At 36.0% G+C, this 21,407-nt stretch overlaps 6 protein-coding genes across 9 annotated transcripts; 4 read left to right on the top strand and 2 right to left on the bottom strand.

Annotated features, from left to right (window-relative positions):
- Positions 1-48: 48 nt before the first annotated feature.
- Positions 49-2,507, top strand: LOC109582839 (uncharacterized). 2 transcript variants are annotated; one of them, XM_019997829.1, is made up of 3 exons: positions 49-800; positions 1,284-2,075; positions 2,141-2,507. In XM_019997829.1, the coding sequence occupies exons 1-3, from the start codon at positions 62-64 to the stop codon at positions 2,362-2,364; spliced, it is 1,755 nt and encodes a 584-aa protein (XP_019853388.1). In that variant the 5' UTR covers positions 49-61; the 3' UTR covers positions 2,365-2,507. The 2 variants fall into 2 exon arrangements, with proteins under 2 accessions (XP_019853388.1, XP_019853387.1); XM_019997828.1 differs by having other exon boundaries at positions 1,284-2,084.
- On the top strand, positions 2,491-4,058 carry LOC109582841 (uncharacterized). The gene is made up of 4 exons (XM_019997832.1): positions 2,491-3,123; positions 3,179-3,574; positions 3,627-3,851; positions 3,903-4,058. The coding sequence occupies exons 1-4, from the start codon at positions 2,499-2,501 to the stop codon at positions 3,968-3,970; spliced, it is 1,314 nt and encodes a 437-aa protein (XP_019853391.1). The 5' UTR covers positions 2,491-2,498; the 3' UTR covers positions 3,971-4,058.
- An 87-nt stretch (positions 4,059-4,145) lies between these two features.
- On the top strand, positions 4,146-5,517 carry LOC109582843 (uncharacterized). Of its 2 annotated transcripts, none has more exons than XM_019997836.1 (3): positions 4,146-4,832; positions 4,889-5,305; positions 5,425-5,517. In XM_019997836.1, exons 1-3 carry the CDS (start codon positions 4,226-4,228, stop codon positions 5,484-5,486), a joined length of 1,086 nt encoding a protein of 361 aa, XP_019853395.1. In that variant the 5' UTR covers positions 4,146-4,225; the 3' UTR covers positions 5,487-5,517. The 2 variants fall into 2 exon arrangements, with proteins under 2 accessions (XP_019853395.1, XP_019853394.1); XM_019997835.1 differs by having other exon boundaries at positions 5,422-5,513.
- LOC109582840 (uncharacterized) lies at positions 5,455-10,958 on the bottom strand. 2 transcript variants are annotated; one of them, XM_019997830.1, is made up of 16 exons: positions 10,860-10,958; positions 10,656-10,803; positions 9,585-9,724; positions 9,452-9,531; positions 8,839-9,119; positions 8,702-8,763; positions 8,571-8,652; positions 8,274-8,348; positions 8,050-8,110; positions 7,935-7,996; positions 6,531-6,633; positions 6,321-6,473; positions 6,064-6,105; positions 5,960-6,017; positions 5,858-5,913; positions 5,455-5,804 (listed from the first exon to the last, which is right to left on the bottom strand). In XM_019997830.1, the coding sequence occupies exons 1-16, from the start codon at positions 10,939-10,941 to the stop codon at positions 5,637-5,639; spliced, it is 1,653 nt and encodes a 550-aa protein (XP_019853389.1). In that variant the 5' UTR covers positions 10,942-10,958; the 3' UTR covers positions 5,455-5,636. The 2 variants fall into 2 exon arrangements, with proteins under 2 accessions (XP_019853389.1, XP_019853390.1); XM_019997831.1 differs by having other exon boundaries at positions 5,635-5,815.
- LOC105313121 (tRNA (uracil-5-)-methyltransferase homolog A-like) lies at positions 10,945-19,300 on the top strand. Its single transcript, XM_019997827.1, has 19 exons — positions 10,945-11,339; positions 12,943-13,053; positions 13,206-13,262; positions 13,486-13,534; positions 13,599-13,671; positions 13,809-13,929; positions 14,097-14,168; positions 14,233-14,299; positions 14,349-14,449; positions 15,206-15,267; positions 15,583-15,667; positions 15,937-16,043; positions 17,057-17,099; positions 17,607-17,760; positions 18,130-18,173; positions 18,232-18,313; positions 18,397-18,516; positions 18,693-18,789; positions 18,836-19,300. Exons 1-19 carry the CDS (start codon positions 10,971-10,973, stop codon positions 19,107-19,109), a joined length of 2,088 nt encoding a protein of 695 aa, XP_019853386.1. The 5' UTR covers positions 10,945-10,970; the 3' UTR covers positions 19,110-19,300.
- On the bottom strand, positions 19,166-21,402 carry LOC105313120 (leucine-rich repeat extensin-like protein 5). Its single transcript, XM_011406291.2, has 3 exons — positions 20,540-21,402; positions 20,323-20,433; positions 19,166-19,755 (listed from the first exon to the last, which is right to left on the bottom strand). Exons 1-3 carry the CDS (start codon positions 21,303-21,305, stop codon positions 19,508-19,510), a joined length of 1,125 nt encoding a protein of 374 aa, XP_011404593.1. The 5' UTR covers positions 21,306-21,402; the 3' UTR covers positions 19,166-19,507.
- Between the last annotated feature and the right edge of the window lie 5 nt (positions 21,403-21,407).

The following is a 21,407-nucleotide window of genomic DNA, read 5'->3' as shown; positions in this document are numbered from 1 at the left end:
CGGAGACTCCTTCTTTGTAAATCTCTGTAAAAGTTGATGTCTTGAAGGTAGTGTCGTTTTGATGATGAACAGCAGTATCCAGAATACAACCCATTCACTTTCGCTCAGGCGAGAAATTATGCATTCGAGATGCGGTGCCCAGATTTATCATAGATTTATAAAGAAATTTATACGGCTGCACACCAAACCGCTTATTTCCGTATATTTTGGGTGGGGCTGGTCGCGTCTGCAAAATAACCTAAAAGGGATGGCATCCAATGGCTACTTTCTCGCGAGGGATGAGTTCATAGACTCTCTTGCTCAGAATGCTGATGCTTTGGAGAAGCTCCAAAAGATGTATAAACTTCCGGAAATATACACCACCTTGCCGCCGGAGAGGACTGTACGTGCCTTGGAGCTAATCGATGTCTTTTCTCCACAGTCACCTGTTGGACTGCTCGAGCTTCCTTTTTGGTTAGGAATGAAGGACACGCACAAGAAAATCAAGAGGATCATGAAATTAAAGAAGTCTAATTCCTTTCGTTATAGAGGCTGTAATGAATTGCACTTGAATGCAGACCTGGAGCAGATTTTAAGAAACGTTGAGAGAGCTGGTCGTTACTTCTATAGTGACCTCCAACTTGCCCAATCTGTGCTACAGACTAGAGCAGCAGTAGCAGACAAAACGGAAAAATTCATTAAAACCATTCCAGTTATTACTGACCTTGTGAAAGATGTTGGCGACACTATGAAAGATCTCGCAAATCTTCAAATAACCTTGGAGAGAGGACTTGACAATAGCACTGATTTCTGTTGCAGCTGTAAGTTATGGCTTTTCTGGCTCTGTTTTTTTATACCATACATGTAGCTGGTAATTTTGGAGAGGGAAAATTTTTACAAATTTGCCATTTTTATTAGCCATTTATTATCGAAATAAAATTCACCATTTTGAACCATTAATGCACATGATGGCCAGAAATTTCTTAATAACAATCTGTCAAATTTTCCTCTCTCCCCTCAAAAATTTCCAGCTATTGCATGACTACAAATTCTTGAGTGTATGAATTGCTCAGCTCAGTCTGCCTTATTAAAATTTTGGAAGTTTTGACAAGCAGTGTTTCCCTTATAAATTATAGAGGCTAGCAATAATTATGGTAAATATAAACCATATTTGAATACGTGTGTTTATAGACTGTGTCCTATTGGGTGGAGCTCCTCTGTATACAAACATAGTATAAACAAGTGTAAATTAGAACTGGGGGAATTACTAGATGCAATATTTTACTTGTTTCTTCATTGTATAGCTAAAAGGAAAGTGAATAATGAAGAAGGGCCACCTCATCCCTTGATACAACCCCTATCTACTGGTTCTGATCCTCTCAGAAGAAGACAGATAGAACAGGCACACACAACGCAAGCTATGTTACCACCTCAGAGCCGATTTGAAGAGAGTTGGAGAAAGGGACCACCCTCTCCTTTGCCTCCTCTTCCTCCCAAGCCTTCAAATTCTCCACGAGTTATTGAGCGAGTGGCCAATAAAATAGACGAGAGGAAAGTGATGGTTCAATTAGGAGAACCTAGAATACGAATGTCAAGGACTTTTAATGATAGGGAAGCATTTGATCGATTGATGGCAGAAGAGCAAAGGAGGAAAATGGCACTACAACAGGAAAAAATGATTGAAAGCAGGCCGTTACCCGATATACCACAACCTGTTATGTTGTATGATGACATACTAAATAGCCCTCGGGAAATTAGTTCACATTCCTATCCAAATCCAACCTCTTCAACAAACCCTTTTGAGCGAGGGCCTATAGACACACCAAACGAAAGAGGACGAGTCATAATTGAGCAACAAAATCCTTTTGTCCAACAAAAACAGTTTTCTGTCCTAAAGCAGCAACAGTTTCAAATGCAGGTCGTGGAAGAGCAAGACTTTCACAATAGACAAAACCCATTTTTTAGCAGAAGAGACAATTTTGAAAAATCATCCTTTGATGCTCCGCATTCCTTAGAACTTAAAACTGATGATTACGAACGTTTGAGACGGAGCAGAATGGACCGTTGTGAAAGCTATGTGGACATGACAAACAACAGTAGTAAAAGTAAAGTTATAAATTCTCAGCAAATTTTATGTTGCATGCCTTATTTTTTGCCATAGATTCCAGCTATGTTAATGTCACTGTATCAAATGGCGTGCCAGTTATGCCACAACCAGGCGGCGAAACTTCTGGTGACTCTGATGAAGAAACAGATATGGAATTATTTAGAAGATTTCCTACTGAAGATGATGAAGATGAAGAAAATTTCCCTGCAGAAGAATATGATTCAGTTGGACCTTCTAATAGTCTATCAAGAAGTCAATTAATGCAAATGAGACACTAAGGGCTCTCTTTTTATTTTTTGCTGCTACAAATTTATTTAAAAAATAGTATCATTATTCACTAACCTGTTTACAAGTTTCACTTGTTTAGGATATGCATATTAATGATATTTATTGTTGGAAATGGTATTTATGAATGAGAGAACAATATACATTAAGGAGGACAACAAGGAAACTGCAAAGGATATATATATTTTTTGTAAAGAGAGTTCAGCTCATAACTTCTATAATGTCAAGATCGAGAAAAGAACACGAACTTCAGTTCAACAAACTAGTTGATAGGTTTGCTCTTGAGCTGTTGGAGAATGAAAAGGAAAGGCTGGTGCATGCTTATGAGCTCCCTCCTCATTACTACAACTTGTCAACTATTCAAGTGATGGTGGCCTTAAAAATGACAGGGGTTTTCAATGTTGCCAATCCAGAAGGGCTGCTTGATATAGCAGAGTTCCTTGAAAGGAGTGACCTCATAAATGACTTTACACCTAAGATTGAAGAATGCAAAAAAGCAAAGCCACGAAAATCGTCTGTGATGCTTCCACTGAAAGAGCTTTATGAAAGTGTGGACTTGGCTCCAACACTTGACATTGCTGTAAAGCAGATTGAGTTAGGCCAAGCAAGCTCAGAGCAACTCCAGAAGATTTGTCTTCATCGTAAGCCACACATGAAGAAACAAATATCAGAGCATTTTGAAACCATCTTTGGAAACCTAAAAGGAGCTGTGGCTTCTTTGCATGAAATGAAAAAAGATCTAATAATGCCAAGTAAGGAGATACTGCATGAAGTATCAGATTACCCCCAATATTGTTTTTATCATAGATCTTCCTATGCAACCTGTGGAAGAATCTATACCTCATCCCATTCTAGTGTCCCAGGATAGTGATACAGTAATACCACAGCAAGAACAAGAGGCAATCTATGAGAATGTTGGACGACAATTGCAGCAGACACCAAGGAAATCTTCAGGACCCCCACAACAAATGGAGAGGTCAGGGACTTTTGGACATCATCCACAAGTCTTACAATCAAATTCTCCAACTCCAAGAGTTAGAACACCTCAAGGAGAAAGAAGAGATGCAACTGTGAAGCCTCCTCCTCCAATGACACCAGCTAAACCACCAAAACCAACCAGCAATCAAGTAAAGCTTCATTCCAGTGATGATATTAGCAGTGGCAACAAGTCACCAAAAGTACCTTTGCTGCCACCAGCTAGAGGTATTACTAGATTATATGCATGCATTCACTAAATATATTTTTCCCTTTTAAGTATTGAATCTAAAGTCAAAGGAGAACAGTCCAGTAACAGGAGCAAAGCCTTCTCCTCCTCCTCCTACAAGACCAAAACCAGTTAGGACACATCAGGGGAAGAAAGAAGAGAATACTGAAGATCATTATGCTATCCCTGTAGTCTCTAGCTATCGTACCAGTGCTTCTTTTTCTGATAGTGGTTATAGGGGAGATTGGCCTGAGCCTGAAACCAAACAGAAGTCAGGTTTGTTTTAAAATAGTGTATATTAGCTTGATTTTATTGGTTGTATTTCAGAGTATCAGTCACTAGTTTCTGTGCAAGAGGAAGAAGAGGGCATTTACTCTATACCCCATAATTTATAGTAGTTTAGTTTGTTGCTGTGTTTGTTTTGTGTTGTGAACACTTTATAGTCAGTTTGAGTGGGCGGCTCAAGCCACCTGTATACCTGTATACCGCGTACCACCTGTATACCACCAGTATTGCGTGGGCGGATAACCCAATGATGAGTTATTACATCATGACTAATGCTAACCAAAACAGTATAAAAGGCTCGATAAAAGGCCACTGGATCAAGACATTTTAACGAAGTAAAAGAGGTAGTAGTCTGAAGAGAAAGTATGAACGGAGAACAATTTCGAGAAGTAGTGTTTACCGTTTCTCAAAGCCTGAGGCCAGACGAGAGCCATGATATTGCTTACATAAATAACTTGCCAGAAAAGTTTCTGAAGGCACGTCCCATTGAAGTCCTTATGCAGTTGGAAGTAGAACAAAAAATCTACCAGGACAATCCAGAATCACTAGCAAAGGTACTAGAGACAGTGAACAGACATGACCTCGCTGGCAAAGTAAAGAAGGCGATAAAAACCATGAAAAAGAAGAAGAACCCCCAGAATCCTGCTAACATCTCTGATCATCTCCAAACGCTCCACGTTGAGTTGGCACTCTCAAAAATGCAGATAGAATATGCAACACATCGCATACGCCTCTTAAAGAAAAACTTCCATCACATCTCTTCTACTAATGCTATCAACTTTCAGTCAGCGATTGATTGTTGCAGCAAGGCAAGCCAGTCACTTACATTGATTCAGAAAACACTGAAGTCTGAGTCTGATGGCTCCAGCTCCGATGAAGAACCAGCATTAAATTCATCAGGATCCCTACATTCTCTGAATTCTCTAGCAAAAAAGGAGAAAGAAATGTACCAGGAGAGAATGACAGAAGAATGTAAGTTTATAGCTCAATTTATAAAAATGATGTTATCATCTTCGATTGATGTGTAGGTAAAAGGCATTTAGCTCCCATCCCACTGCCAGGCTTAACTAAAGAGTGCACCACCAGACCACCCAGCACACGTCACGATCATTATGACGATATTGAGCCAAGGGACAGAACAGTGTCTGTCTCAAGCATGAATGACAGCGGATTTGTAGACGTTTCACCATTTTTAAAAACAAAAACAAAGCCACAAGACAATGAACTAGATGACGAAGCAATATACGAAGAGCTGGGACCAGCACCTGATGAAAGAGCCAGGCTCCAAACTCCAGTGGAGAATGGAGACAACGAAGGTGGCTACATGAAGCTCACACTTTGCAATGTTCCTAAAAGCGAATACACAAAGATAAATATGCATACGAGATATCTTCCAGCTCGATTTCCTGGGCAAGTAAACAAAAAGACTTGCTGTGGAACACCAGGTATTATAGAATACACTTAATGCATAAAAATGCCTTATAAGGAAGCCATAATTATGCCAATGATCATTGTTTACACATAGCTGCTTCCATTATAAACAATTTCTTCCTTTTTGCAGGAGAAGGGGAAGATGAAGACCACCTTTATTGTGAGGTTCAATATGGAGGAATACATACAAGCTGAAATTTACACACAACATGACAATTAAATGCACTAAACTCACAAACAATGTATAGTTGTATTCTAGCAACAGAGTGGTCATTTACTTTTATTATATATTATAATAAGAATTATTATATATAATAACAAATAATAATTAGAAATGTGTTGACATCAATTTTTGAGTCTAGCTGAACTGGCCAGCAACTTTTTCTTTGTAGCACTCCTTAAAATTCTTGGAGAGAACTTTAACTTCATGGGAGGGGTAGTGCTTTTGCGAAGTTTCTTGAGAAGTGACTTCCGCTTCTTTGCACTAGAAACTTTCTGTACTGGAGTAGTGACCTTGTAATGTACTAGGTAGTGGATTGTGAGAAGGATTCATATTTCATGCCTACCTCTTTGGCAATAGCATCACTACACTTGTCAGTCATAGGACATTCTTCCTCACTGACTATAAAAAATGAAAAATAAAAAGCCGGTTATGTCAAGTTCCTAACTTTGGCTAGTTTCAGTATCATTAGTCTCCATGTAGGCGGGAATGACTGCATGAGTAGCCTAAAATGAGTATGAATTACTACTAACATGTATTGCGGTACATCACCTCTTGTATTTCCTCATTCCTCTCCTCTTCGTTACTCCATTCCTATATTAAACATGTATAAGAAATGTTCCCACCGTAGCCATTATAGTAGCTAATGCACTGCATGCTATCATCAGCATCGTAATTATAATGCAATGTTGTTAAGAATGTGCTGACACCAAAAAATATATTTACCAAAATGGCATTTATTATGATAGCATGATGGGCTTCAACTCATAACTGGCTGAATTATGAACTAGAAACAAAATTTATTATACCTTTGTGACGCCTGCTATATCTTCCCCTTCGTTATCAAGGAAAAATACACCATTACTCTCTGCATTGAGAACTTCCTCCTTTTCCCTAGTCTCTTCTCTAAAATCATTAGATGATGGATTCTTTTCTGTAGTCCTGTCAGTGTGAGACAGAAGCTGGAATGGAAATGAATGGATTTCATTACAATAGTATAAAGTTGTAATAGTCCTTACACATAAGAGTAACTCTTCTTTCTCTTTCGTGATATCAGAGAGAAGATGCTCCTGAATCTGTTCTGACGACCATATTCTTTTTATTCCTAATGTCTCACAAATACTACCACAAAAAACTGTTAAAATGACATTATATAAGGCAAAATGGTTGTCCTCCAAAATTAGGAGGGTCAGGGTCTAAATAAAGTTTTAAGGCTTTACTATAAAGCTTGATTCCCATTTTACACTATTTTATGTAATATTACACATTATGACTGAAAGCCCTATAGCTTAAATAAATGACAGAGGTAATTGAGGACTTTCCAATTATGCATACATTTAAAGGGGCTTACAGTGACATTGCATCACAGTGTGAAATAGACTTACATGTAAGTCAAAGTCATTAGGTGGTACCAAAGCTCTTTTGACTAAAACGCATGCCACTATAGGCAGAGAAAAGATGATGAGAAGTAGGTTATTTCTAAACGGGCTACAATCAACATATTTTCTTGCAATATTAAATGATGCAAGTCTATTACTGCTACTTCAAATATGCAGTGGGCTTGTTTACACATGTGGGTATCAGAATTAACAAATAACACATGTGGTCTTTTTATATGGTCTTGTTTACAAGACCATCAAAAAAGACTCTTTGGAACTGTAACGTGTGATGAAGTCAGAATCTCTGTTATTGTGGGCATGTGAACTGCCAGTATGTCAGACTTAAAAATAATCAGCTAAGACATCTTAGCAATAACAGACACACATCACAAAGGGCAGGCCCCTAGCTTCAGTAAAAACATGCACTCTTCCTGTGTATCCTAAGAGAAGGTGTATTTATAAATAGACTAGTCCGACTGTCTATCCTACAAAGTGTCAGAGGACAAATGTACTAACATACACTACTCCCAATATTATTATTGCAACTAAGTGAGCAAAATTAACAAAAAGTAGTACAGTAGAGATAGTGTAGCCTAACAAACATGCAATGGAGAAGGGCAGCTCCTTATATGGATAAATCCATATATAGCATAAAACGACCTCATACTTTAAATTCCACTGGTTTTTATCATAATTCAAGTAAACAGGAAGCTGTCAGCAATGATAAACAACACTAAATACATTTACGTCAATCCACGTCATGTAAATGTATAATGTATTCAGCAAACTACTGTGTTTTATTATTGTGTTAGAGAAAAATTTCCCTGGTTATTTTATTTCTTTGTTTACGCCAGCACTCGCAGAGCTATAATAGTGTTAATTATACTATTACAATGGAGCTAAAGCATGGTACTACTAAAAAGCTTACTAAACACTCAAAACAACTTTGTGACAGATCTTTGCTTACTTTAATGGGTAAAGTAAACCATTAACTAAGAGGTACAGGTAAAACAAACAATAATACGAAACACGTGTTCAAATCACCTTGAATCAACTGAATATAGCCATTTAGAGAATAATGCTGGAGCCTTTAAATAACACTTTGACTACAAAAAGGGCAAAAGTGTTTAGCATAATCATTATACAAATTGTTAATTACTTCAAAATGCTTTGAAGATTCGAAGCTTAGACGTTTAGCAAAATTGAGACAGCATATATAACTATATAGAGTAAATTAAAACCTCATCATTCGTTACTAATAATAAAAGGATCTATTAATAGCATAATGAGTACTTCCTTCTAAGTATAGGAGGATATAAGCCATGTCCAAATACGGCAAATATTCTAATGTGATTATCATAAACTGCAAAGGGGATGATTTACCATAAGTAAACATGTGAATCACAAACATTGCGACGGAGTCCAAAAGAACTAAACTGAATCCAATTGAGAACTGATCTAGGAAATGAGAGAAGTAAAATGAAAAGAGGGGAAGGAGAGAGAGAGGAGAGAGAGGAGAGAGAGAGGAGAGAGAGGAGAGGGAGAGGGAGAGAGAGAGAGAGAGGGAGAGAGAGAGAGAGAGAGGGAGGGAGAGGGAGAGAGGGAGAGGGAGAGAGAGAGAGAGAGAGGGAGAGGGAGGGAGAGAGGAAGGGAAAAGGGCAAGATCAGAAATAGACGTACTTTATTAATTCTAAAACGACACCTTCTTTGCCATTTGGTACATTTACCTGTAGCAAGGAGCTCAAAGCAACTACTCCTTTGCCTTTTTAATAACTGTTGAAAAATTTGTTAATAAATAATAAAAAACTGACTGGAAAATGTAAGTAGAGTCCTTCTCAAATGTGAAGACAAATCACCAACACCTTTACTATCACTTTAAAGGAATATAATAATAATAATAATAATAATAATAATAATAATAATAGTAGTAGTAGTAATAAATCATTACCTATTAAGCAGACAGCATTCGATATAAATAGATAGGAGGGCACTTAGCTGGTTATCATAGCAAATATCCCAACTGTCACACTCAGGTCTGGAAATCAAAAAGTGAACAGCAAAAACAACAGAGAGGATCTTCTCGGTAGAAGGTGTAGCTCCAATTGTCAGTAAATGTGAATATAAATAGATGAAGGTGTCTAGGCAGAATATGAGGGTTTGAGTGTTTAGGAGACATTGTGAATAAAAGTCAATGGCCTTGAGTATAGATTCGCCATCACATGAATGAACCTAGAAAATAAAATTAAATTAATAAAAATAATGATTTTAATGCTATGTTTATTAGTACATGTATTATTTAGTTTATTAATGTTTTAATGCTTTTCTAAGTAATAATAACAGCAATGTTGCTAACAGTGATAACCACAACCACAGATACTAACAGGCCATAGTTCCTGATCTGACATGACCTAATGCAATGACTCATTAATTTGGTAACAATTTATCTATTTGCTTTTCATTTTCGTTTACTTCCTTTTTAATTTAACAATGATAATAATAACAAAATGCTAAAAATAATAATGGCAGCCATGATAAGTTATTACATCATGACTAATACTAACCAAATACTCCGCCCACTCGTTACTTATTTCTTTAAAGCTGATGCATTCATTTGAAGAACTGCTTACTAGCAATTGCTCATCTAAAATAAAAAAATATAACAAAAATAATTCATAAAATATCATCATAGCTCACACATGTGGCATATCTCTTCCTTGCTGAGGTTTGGATTGGATGTAGATGCTTTTATTGTTTTCAGTGACTCAGAAACACTCTCTTTAGTGAGGGCAGAGGAGCTCGGAATAGCAACTGGCTTAAATTTACTCTCTAACAGGCTAAAAGACAAAATGGAGAAAGTACTTAAAAATTAAAGCTATTTTACATTTAGGAGCTATTTGATTTTTAATTACTGGTACTATCAAGAGTACATAATTTACAAAGAGTGTCTAACTGTACTATAATAGCCGAAACATGACTGCGTAGCCTTTTCTTGTGCATCTTTGGGCATTCCCGCATACTGGGTGTGGCTGTGTAGGAAAAATGGCTGCCAAGTTTGCTCAACAAGTTTTACTGGCCGTTTTGGTGTCTCTGCTATAGCAGTGCTGCACAACGGGCTTCGGCAGCATTATAAAGTTTACTAGTATGATGTCTAAAGCTTCTTCAAGTGTTCTCCACTGTTTTTATGCTAACTTCTACACGTGTTTTTAGTAGGAACACCCATGCTTCTGGTCTCACGTGACTTACCGTATAGCGCTTTATTTTTAAGGAGCTAAACTTTCGCTATTTTCGCGGTTAGCACGAAACCGCGAAATTAAAGATCCGGTAAAATTTCAATTGCCATTAAAGGTGTGGCACTAACATTGCGAATCTGCAAAAATTATTTCCGCAAAAAATTGATTTTTATCAATCCGCGAAATTTTAGCTCCGCAAAATTAAAGCACTATATGGTAGTTCTACGATTTAGTTTGACTTAGTTTCAGCTACTAAAGTGCAGTTAGACACTCTCTGTAAATTATATACTCTTTTTACTATTAATTACCAATTTAGCTATATACTGGAAAAATGTTTATGTATTATGCCATGTAGCTGTTAATAATAATTTATTGATATCAATAATATTAGTACCCATCACAAAATCCAGTGAGAGTTAAAGCTTTTGACCAGTAACTAAAGTCCCTCTCAGGTTAATTAAATGTTCACTAACTTCATGCACATTGCAGTACACATTATAAACAAATCAAATACCAGGTATCATAATGATCTTACCTTTTCAACTGGTCTCTGTAACGACTGGTGTTCTCCACCAAATGATCTTTGAGCTCGCAGTTTGGAAGGGAGTCAACTGAACTCTTCAATATGTCATAAAAATCAGCATCAGTCGAATAATAATCAAAAATTTCAAAACCAAACGACTCTAAAAAAATCAAAATTAATTCCCACGTATTTTTCTTCTATGTTTCATTAACTTACCAGCCAATCTATAGGACAAGGAGTTTATAAACTTTATGCCTTCTCCTTCCATGGCCATTTTAAAGCACGTGACTCCGCGCATGCGCAGTTACTACCTAATGCAGCAGCGTGATGATGCATTGGTGCGTGGGCGTTAGACCTCACATCCTAAGAAACCTCCTAGGGTTTGTCCGAAAAACTCCACCCATTTCCCCGCCTATAGCAAGACTCAGAGGTCCTGGGCCTGTAGTACTGAGGAGAGGCTACATGGAGGAAACACGTGGCAATGAGTCTATTACAACTGAGATTAAAACTGATATGAAAGAAGCCCTAGAGTTTGAAGGAGGAGCAAGTTCATCATCAGCCGAAGTTAAAAAGGAAATGGTTGGGCAGGGGGAGGAATCGGACGATGAAGATAGACTGAAAGCAGTTCCGGGTGGATTCACGTCGGAAATATTTAAAATAGAAATTAAAAACATTCCGGCGTATGTTGGATACAAGGTATGATGCACAAACTGACCTTGATATCTTAGTAATTATTAACTTCCGGCATTCTATAAGGACAAGGAATGTAGTAGTAGTAGTAATAGTAGATTTAATTACTACAAAATTTTAACAAAGGATATCATAATAATTTAGGAGGGATGTATAAAATATAGCTAAATTTTTATAGCTAAATTTTTGCAAGTTTAAGGAAAGAATCAGTCTTTACTATGCAGAGTCTGAAATAACAGTTAGACAACGGACATTTTTTAACCATTTTTGCTCAATTCAGTCAATCGACTGACCGAATTTTATGTTGCTATACATTTTATCTGAACAACATGATTTTAAAAAGGGATTTGACATGTCCTACTGCAGGGTTTCCCGCAAAGCATGCTAAGTGAGCATTCTTCAAGAACTACAATACAGTACGTGGCATTTTTTAAATTCATAAAAAATCCAAATTTGACCGGAATCAGCTCAAACTTTTTGCACAGCTTAAGATTATGTATATCTATCAGTAAAAATATAAATATAGATACTTTTTAACTTTTAATTTTGAAGTAATTGGGCCAAAGCCACTGTACTGTAGTACAGGAACTTTTACCCAATTTTTGAGTAATTTCAAAAATTTTTTAAATTTAAATTTGATCAGAATCAGCTCAAACTTTCTACGCAGCACAAAAACTCACATATGTATCAGAAAAAATTATAAAAATGGAGAATTTTGAAGTTTTAATTTTTGCCGAAATTGGGCCAAAGTCCCTGTGCTATATAGCACAGGGGCTTTGGTCTGATTTTTGAGCAACTTCAAAAATTCATAAAAAATTAAATTTTATTGGAATTAGCTCGAACATTTTAAACAGCATAAGAAAAATTAATGGTTACATGTATTGTAAAAAAGAAATTATAAAAAGTGAGAATTCTCTCCTAGTCATTGTGGCAAAATTTGGTGTTTTGATACAAAATGAAACTCGCCATTTTGAGCCATTATGTGCATGCTCAATGGCATATGGTCATAAATTTGTCAAATTAAAACCCACCAGTCACTAAAATTTAGCAATTCATGCCCTCCAAAAATTAGCAGTTACCCTATACATGGAAATTTACGAGTGGATAAATTTTTGCGAATGAATTTGCAGGATTTCGCGAGGCCAAATTTTTGCAAATTATTTTGAAGTGCCACCATTTCATAATAATCAAGTATTGCAGCAACATTGTAAATTAATTTTAATTATACGTACACCCACATGCTAAGATGAATTTTCACGTGTTGTAATTTCGCGAATGGCCCTTCTTTTCACAAAATTCATGAAAGTTTATCCCCTTGAAAATTTCCACGTATAGGGTATACATTGTTCAACCACTGTACTGTATAATATGTTATTTTAGTTCAATTACAACTACATTATAGTCTTAATGTAATGTTAATGGTTTTGTAATATAATTCTTAATGTACATGTAACCCGCTTCATGCCTGCATGATTTAGTTATTGAAAGTGTTGTGACTACTAATTGCATGATTTGTAGGTCATAATTTTTATACACCTACTGACAATAAATTGTATTACACTTTCTCTCTCTCTCTCTCTCTCTCTCTCCCTCTCCCTCTCTCTCTTAGCAAATTCAAAAAAGATTAAATTCATTGAATCTTGAGCCGGTAAAAATAAAGATAATTCAAAACATGTATGCACAGTGTTTCGTCACTTTTAAAAATGAAGAGCAAAGACAGGTTAAAAGGTTTACATGTGCAATTAAATTTCTTTCTCCATCTTTATAGAAGCGTTCCCTCTTCCCCTCCTAATTCTCTCTATCTCTCTATATTTGAACAAAATTTTACATTTTCGATAGTAATTAATTCTCTTGTTATCTTTATTTCTATAGTTGGCATTGTCAGTGATCAATGGCCATGTCTGGAAGAAGAAGAAACTGAAAGCAATTGTAAGTGAGTTTATGTACAAGTATATTCATCATTCTAAAATTTAGCAAAACTGTGACTCACTGATAAAATGAGCATTTTTATTAAATAGAGTGTGGCATATAATCATGATGTTGGTTGAATTTAATTTTGCAAATTATAGCAAATAGCAAAACTTATATTTTAATGACAAGTTTTTTTAAATTTTCTTTCTCTCTTCTCTTGTATCATTCTCTCTCTCACTAGCATGCTAAACCTGCCAAAGACCCATTACTGGTGGCAAGAAAGCGTAAAAGTAAATGATATTTATATAATTTAGTATTATTATATTATTATTATTTATTTATTTATTTTATTAGTTGATGAAGATAAGATTACTCCCAGTAAAAGACTATGCATTGCTTCGATGACTGAAGAAGAGCGCAGAGAAAAGTAAAAAATAATAAATGATTATTTATTTTGCAGTGCACTAGAAGCATTGAATGAGAGAAACAATAATATATTATTATTTTACTAATAATTTTTAAGCACCAGTTCTTATAATGTCAAGTGAAATTAAATTTCTTTAGATTATTTGACTCAGTAACTGCACTATGGAGATTACCATATAGCAAGCAATTAGAACAGAAACATACTACTATTAAGGAGTGGTTGGTGACTGCTGCTAGACAGCTCAATAAGATTAAACCAGTAAGTAGTAAAGTTGCATACCAAAGATACCTTGGGCTGTCAATAGTCACAACATCAATTGTACTTAATTGTAATAGTTAATAGGTCCATTAGACAGTGTAATTACCATTATACTACCCAATTAAAATATATTTTTTAAATTTTTGTTATGGGTATGTTGTTTTTAGGGAGAATGGTTCCGTGAGCATATGAAATCAAATAATGGTCTCCTCTGTCAGTTATTACCAATAAAATCATCAGTAAGAGAGAGAGGGAGAGAGAAGTAAAAATTTGAGCTAAGATTGAAGTTTATTTATTTTATAGCTTGTCACTGAAGCATATCGGAACAAATGTGAGTTTATAATTGGATACGGACCCTCTCGCGAAACAGGTATAATATGTCGCCAAAGCCACACCTATTTATAAACCACACCCACTAGTAATTGGATTCATGCCGGGATCGTTCCTAGAAGGTGATGTTAGTTTGATGTCACCACGTGAATGCATTAATGTATCTCAGTATTCGAAGGATGTTGTACAGGTAATGCTTGGAGAACAGGGCTGACAGTGACTATGAGTTACCCACAAAAATTAATATCGTACAATACTACAATATCATTTATTGATGAGGAATTAATATTGGCGATTGGCAGTTCTATGAAGTAATTGCAAATTTAAAATTTGCCATTTTGTTTCAATTTGAGCATGTTCAATGGCACATGGCACAAAATCGCTAATATAAAATTTGCCAATGAACTTTCCAACACAGCATAAGGACATCAATATAGTACATGTAGATATTACACAGGCAAATTTTCCAAATATTACTCTTGATAATGAATCATCTTGTAGGGTACTTTTAAAATGCTTACTGCACATGTGCGTACATGAAATTTAAAAACATGAAATCCTCACAAAATGTTGTATCTTTTATAGCACAGCTGTCTATTGGAATACTGTATTGCAGGTTTTTTCAAGGATAATAATTTTCGCAAATGACCTGTATCTGGGGGTTCACGGAATTAATTTTTTCAAATTCTATTTAATTTTTTGAATCTTGAAAATCTGCAAAATTTGTAAAATTTATTATCTTTGGAAAAAAACCCGCTATACAGTACTATAGCAAATGAACTGACAATTCATATAATACATTACTTAATGTTGCAGTGTTTATTTTTTGTGCATAAAACATGAATTTTATTATGCTGTACATCTATACATGTACGATGTATGTAAAAATGTACATGTACTTGTTATTCATGATGTGTTATATTGTACATGTATTGTGTCCATGTAGGTATTTGAAGACTTTGTGAAGACGTCGGATTATAAAGCATACGACTTAGTGACACACACAGGGTGAGGGTGAGGGAGAGGGTGAGGGAGAGGGTGAGGGTGAGGATGAGGGAGGGGGTGAGGGTTAGGGTGAGGCAGAGGAGAGATTAGGGAAGGGGAAAATGTAGAGACGAATGTTTCACGAGTAATAAAGTTGATGAATCTTGCGTTTTTTAATGAATTTGTGAAATTAAATTCCCTGAAAAGGTATAGCAAAACTAGTAAAACTATACAATGTGAGATTGTAAAATATCAAAATCTAAGACAAATTTGCGAAATTTTATACTCAAGAAATATTTCTCTTATGTAATTATGGTAATTTTGATTGTAATATTACAGTAATTGGAAGCTACTCACAGTTAAAGATTTTACAAGTAAAGAGAGAATGATAATTATCACATTCAACAAAGGCATACTGTCAGAGGTAATTATAATTAATGATAACACTAAATTGATTACTAGAATGTTATTTTAAAATGTACTGTATAGCTAGAAAATTTGGAGTGTTAAAATTTGGCAAATTGACTTTAAAAGAGGTTTGGACGTTAAAAATTTGGTGAAATTTTAACTTCGTGCATGCTTCTATGGGACCCCATCAAATTGGAGAACAAAAGTTTAGCGAATAGACTTCAATTTGCCAAATTGCCAAAATTGTAATCCACCAAATTTTCTATCTATTATGGTAATTACTAGGAGGAGATTGATTTGGAGAAGAAAAGAGTTATCAAATTATTCCAAGAGGGAGAAGGGAAGGGATTATGTCCAACCTCTCTCTACTGGTTGACTGTAGCTCACGGCAGGTATAATACATGTACTACTGGTCCTAGCTGTTATGTGTGGAATACCGTATGCACTGTGGCTTTATTTGTAATAAGGAAGGTTGTTGTAATAGTAATGCAATAGTACATTGTGTATTTGAAAAAAAGATTGTTGGGAAATTGATGGTACATGTAGAAGTAATAAAACTAGTTCAAGGGTAGTCCATCCTCTGAACATGACTGGAGTTCCGTGGCATATCATGTCATGAAAGCAATTTATAATATTGTTATGAACTGGGTCTAATATTTTAGAAAATTTTAGAGTTGCTTCGAAATTTGACCAAGGACCTTGAGTATTGGCAGGATTTCCCATAAGAATTTGGCACAGTTGATTGTTAAGTTGCTCCAAAATTGGACCAATTTTATTTCAGTAAAAATTCTCCATTTTTATACATTTTCTGATAAATATACATTATGTTGTGTATCAATTTTGAGCAGATTTAAATGTTTCATAAATTATAAAGTTGCTCAAAAATCAGGCCAGCGACCAAAGGCTATAGCCTTGAATCTTTGGGCCAAATTTTGTGACGTGAAATCTCCATTTAAAATTTTTTTTCTGATGCATATACATGTCCTTATGTTGTGTATCAACTTTGAGCTGATTTCAATCAAATTTGATTTTTTATTAAACAATATTATAAATTTTATTAATTTTATTAAACAGATGCTCATCCATGTAGCTCACAAAATTTTTGATCTGAAGTTCCAAATTAGCTCAAACTTTCAGAGCAAATAGCTATAGCATTGTCAGTTAGAATATATATATATATATATGTACCTATTAAGTCTGGTTTACATTTGCCACAAAATGCAACGCAAACAAGTACAAAATTAAAATTTTAGTCAATTTTTGTATTAAATTCAAAGCGTTTTTCAATCAAAAGATTAGATATCGCCCATGCACTTTTGACTGTTTTGTCAAACACTAACCTAGCTTTAGATTTGTATGTCTTGCAGAAAGTTTGATCACAAGTAATTAGTTTTTATTACTCCAGGAAAAAGGCAAACCTTGTGTATGAGCTACTCTTAGGGACTGAGGCAAGTTATTCATTTATTTATTCATTTTCATGTACATGTACATTTACATGTGTTTATTTGTGGGATAATTTTGAGGAATTATGACTATAATGTTGACATAATTAGTTTCAGTAATAATTAGTTTCAAATTATCAATGCCATGTTGACACTCAAACATAATAATAAATTATTATATTTTATACCCTATAGTCTCCTCTATTCCCCCTCACTCCCTCTAACTCTCTCACGCTCTTTGTTCCTCACATGTATTTTTCCTTGTTCTCTACCCATTCAAGGGTTACTCTATCTTTTTTCTTTCCTTTCTCCCTTAACTTACCGTACACTTTCCCCTTTCTTTGTTCCTTTGTCTATTAACCTCTATTAACGATTTTTACAACTAAGGTAACCAATTGCAGTTTGAAAATCATATTCATGTCCATTAACTTTACAAAATAAGGCCAATGATTAAAATAGTTGAAATTAGCGTATAATAATTATTATTGGGTTTACAGTATCCTCTCTCCTTAGGTTGTTCACGAGTATGTTAATGGGTTGAAGTTCAGTATCTCACCCGAAGCATTCTTTCAAGTCAATACACTAGCCACAGAGACACTATACAGTACCATTGCTGATCTAGTGTCTGGTATATCTCCTGGCGTCTCTACTCCTCCTGTCCTGTATGGTTAGTATGTTGTTTAGTCCTAGGATAATGGTGTGCTAATGAGTAATTTGATGTTCATCTCATCTATTGGGTCTATCCCTATCCTTTTGACTATGGCAACTTCTGTCACATATTCCTGTCTATATCCTATCTTTATGTTATATTCCTTTTATGATCTGTATGTATGTATGTATGTATACTTGTATACCTTTTAAGTATATGTGTATACTGTACTTTTATCTATTACTGTGGTAGACTTGTTTCTCTTTCCCACCTTTATTCTGAGTAGATACAATGTGTTTCTTCGAACCTCCTTATGTCTTGTTCCTTACTTCCTATCTTTCTTTCTCTCTCGTTTCTTCTTTTTTATGCTTCTCTCTCTCTCTTCAGATATCTGTTGTGGTACAGGTACAATAGGTTTAAGCGTAGCAAAGGTATTGTAAAGGATTATCCCTAATAATTAACCATCATCATCTACATGTATCATTTTAGACAGTACCTTTATCACAAGTTATTGGTATAGAGTTGAATGAGCAGGCTGTTAAAAACGCTGAACACAATGCAGTTTTAAATGGTGACTCTATTTTTAATCTCTCTTCTAACTTTCACTTTCATTTACATGTCTATCTCTATGTAATCTTTACCCTACCTTTCTAGGTATTAAAAATTGTCGCTACATGTGCGGTCGTGCTGAGGATGTCATTCCATCTCACATGCTAGAGTCTTATGGTATTGATGATGCCATTGCTGTTGTTGATCCTCCTAGGAGCGGACTCCGTAAGAACTCACTAATACATTTAATTGATTTCTTTTTGTTCTTTTCTTGTACTACTGTCTCTCTCCCTCTCTCTCTTTCTTCTATGTGTATTTTCTTCCTCTCTCTCTCTCTATTTCCCCTTCTCTCTTTATCCATACACACCCTCTCTCTCTCTCCCTCTCCCTCTCTCTCTCAGACCCTAAAGTGATTCAGGCCATCAGGCGTAACAAAAACATTAAAAATCTCATATACGTCTCGTGTGATCCTGACAGACTAGAGCACAACATAGCAGAGTAAGGGACACTAGCAACACTGACATCACTTCTCTCTCTCTTTTAGTCTGTGTCGAGAGCCTTCTCATCGAATCAAAGGATTACCGTTTCGACCAGTTAAGGCTATTCCTATAGACCTATTCCCTCACACTGACCACTGTGAAGTAGTTCTCCTCTTTGAGAGACTGAAGCAAGATGGAGGGAAGGAGGCAATGGGAGGAGAGAAGAGCGAGGAGGAAGAGAAAGAGAGAGAGAGTGAGGAGGACTTTCGTACAGAAAAAGACCTCGAACCTGTTGGTTTAACTAGTGAGAAATTGTCACCTCAAAAATCATGTAAATAGTATCATGATGATAATAATAATAACAACAACAATAATGATGATAATAAATAATAGTGATGACCATGCATCGTAATATGTACATAGTGATATTGAAAATACATGTAGCAACTTATTTTAGGAAAAAAACATTATGATAATAAACAGGGTTAATATAATTTGTGTCAATTGTAAGTATTTATGTCTATTTTAGTTGTCATGACTACTAGAACTAGTATAGCTAGCAATTAGACTAAATAACATTACATTTCAATTAATGTTTAATTGTCTGTGTTTAAGTGCTGGAGGGAGTGGGACCAACATAAATTAAAATGGTAATGTGGATGAATATCGACTTAAGCATCATGCCCCCACTGCAGCTCTCCTTTCCAGTCTGTGTGTGTGTGTGTGTGTGTGTGTGTTTATACTTTTAATGTTCTATCATCATCAAGTATCACTACTGTGGTTCTCCTGGTATCTGATCTGGAGCGGGGGCGAAATGATGGAGAGTGACTGTCCATGTCGTCTCTTGATTCCGGGGATGATTCTTTGATTTCGGGGGATGAGTCGTCTCTGATTTCTCTCTGTCTCTGATCCATTTTTCTATGTCTAATGCATGGAGGGAGTGGAGTCGTCTGGGTTACTATTGGTTGCTGATAATCTGAAGGATCTGGGGGAAGAGAGAGAGAGAGAGAGAGAAAGACAGGAAAAGAGAGAAGGAGAGAGAGGGAGAGATAAAAGAGAAGGTATCAAAGAAAGGTACACATGATACTGAAGTCTGCTGAATAAAAACTGTTGATCACAGTTCAAAAGCTATTCAAACGCTAAGTAAATAACTTGATCAATATTTTCAAACATCACTTAAGTGCCAACGCACACAAGCCTAGACACACACATATACTGACTCCCATCGACTGTTGATAATTGTCTTTTCACAAACTCTAATCCCCAACACACTACCAACTAACACAAACACAACCTGATAACAATTATCAATATGCCGTTAGTATGCCACATTTTCTATACAAACTCTTGCAATAATAGTCATTGTTATACGCAGTCTGAAGACATTCACGTGAACGCACGAATGTAAAAGGATTTGCTCTATCCTTCCTATGTTAGCAAACACTATACATACAGGCTTAGCACAATAATAAGTACTTAGCACAAGAATAGGTTATCAATATTACAATATGCCAGAATTTAATTTTATCATAATAATAATTATTATTTTTACCTGCTTTTGGATTGAGCATGAAAGGATTGATAGTCATGTAGTCATGAAATTTTGGATCACTTAAGTTATCGAGTGACAGAGACACCTCAAGATTTGAGTAACTAGGCATTACTGAATGTAAAAAAAGAAAAGAGTATAAGTGAAAAGTGAATAGCACTGTAAACATAATAACAAAACAAATTAAAGATTAATTGTACTTATTAGTATACTTGGTTACCTGTGTTTTGTGATCTAGGTGGTAGAGGAGGTGCACTTTTGCATGGCTCTGGGGGGAAGAGCCAATGGTACGGCTCACTGTAAGTATGGCTACTGTTGATACTGCTCAATAGATCTGTGCTTGCTGCAACAGGAGGAGGAGGAGGAGGGAGAGAAGGAGGGAGAGGGTAGACCGATCGAGCTGCTTGCTTGAGTGAGTATTGCCCGATTATTTCCCCAGTAGGAGATATGTCCCAAGTTGATGTGGTTTGATCGACCAGTAGATGCTGTGAGTGAGGGAATGAATGAGGCATAGGAGGAGAAGAAGAGGTTCCTAGGGTAACTGGGCTATGATAACGAGGCCTTCTGCTAGGGCTGGTTACATATGATAAGGCCACAGGTGGAGGACGATATGCATTTGGAGAGTGAGCGTTATTCCTGCTTTTTGAGCCAGTGAAACGAGGAGATGGAAGTGTTGCACTCTTCATTGTGTAGTCATCCGGATTGTTCAGCTGTGGCCGAGTGATTACTTGTTTGTCTGATTTGCTTCGCTTCATGGCCTTGTTCTTGTGTCCTCTCTTTGACTGCTCAGCAGTGCTCTCCTCTGGGATTGTCTCCGGGGGAGATAAAGCTTGTGGATTTGAAGGGCGAGTAGCTGCAGAACTGCGTCTGAAAAGTCTTCTTACAAGAGAGGGCTTTGCGGACGAGGATGTAGATTTCCCTGCCATTACTTGCATAGTATTTGTCTCTGGTCGCTTCTTTTTCTCTCTCCCGCTATGACTAGCCATTTCAATTTGTTCTGATGATGAGGGTTCCTTTTGTGTTGACGAGTAGTCGTGTTCCCGGGAGTACTACGCGCCAATATATACTGCGCATGCTCAGAACAACAT

The sequence above is a fragment of the Amphimedon queenslandica genome, unplaced genomic scaffold (genome assembly GCF_000090795.2).
Source record: "Amphimedon queenslandica unplaced genomic scaffold, v1.1 AMPQUscaffold_13351, whole genome shotgun sequence".
NCBI classification, from domain to species: Eukaryota; Metazoa; Porifera; class Demospongiae; order Haplosclerida; family Niphatidae; genus Amphimedon; species Amphimedon queenslandica.
This window is presented reverse-complemented; position numbering and strand designations above follow the sequence as displayed.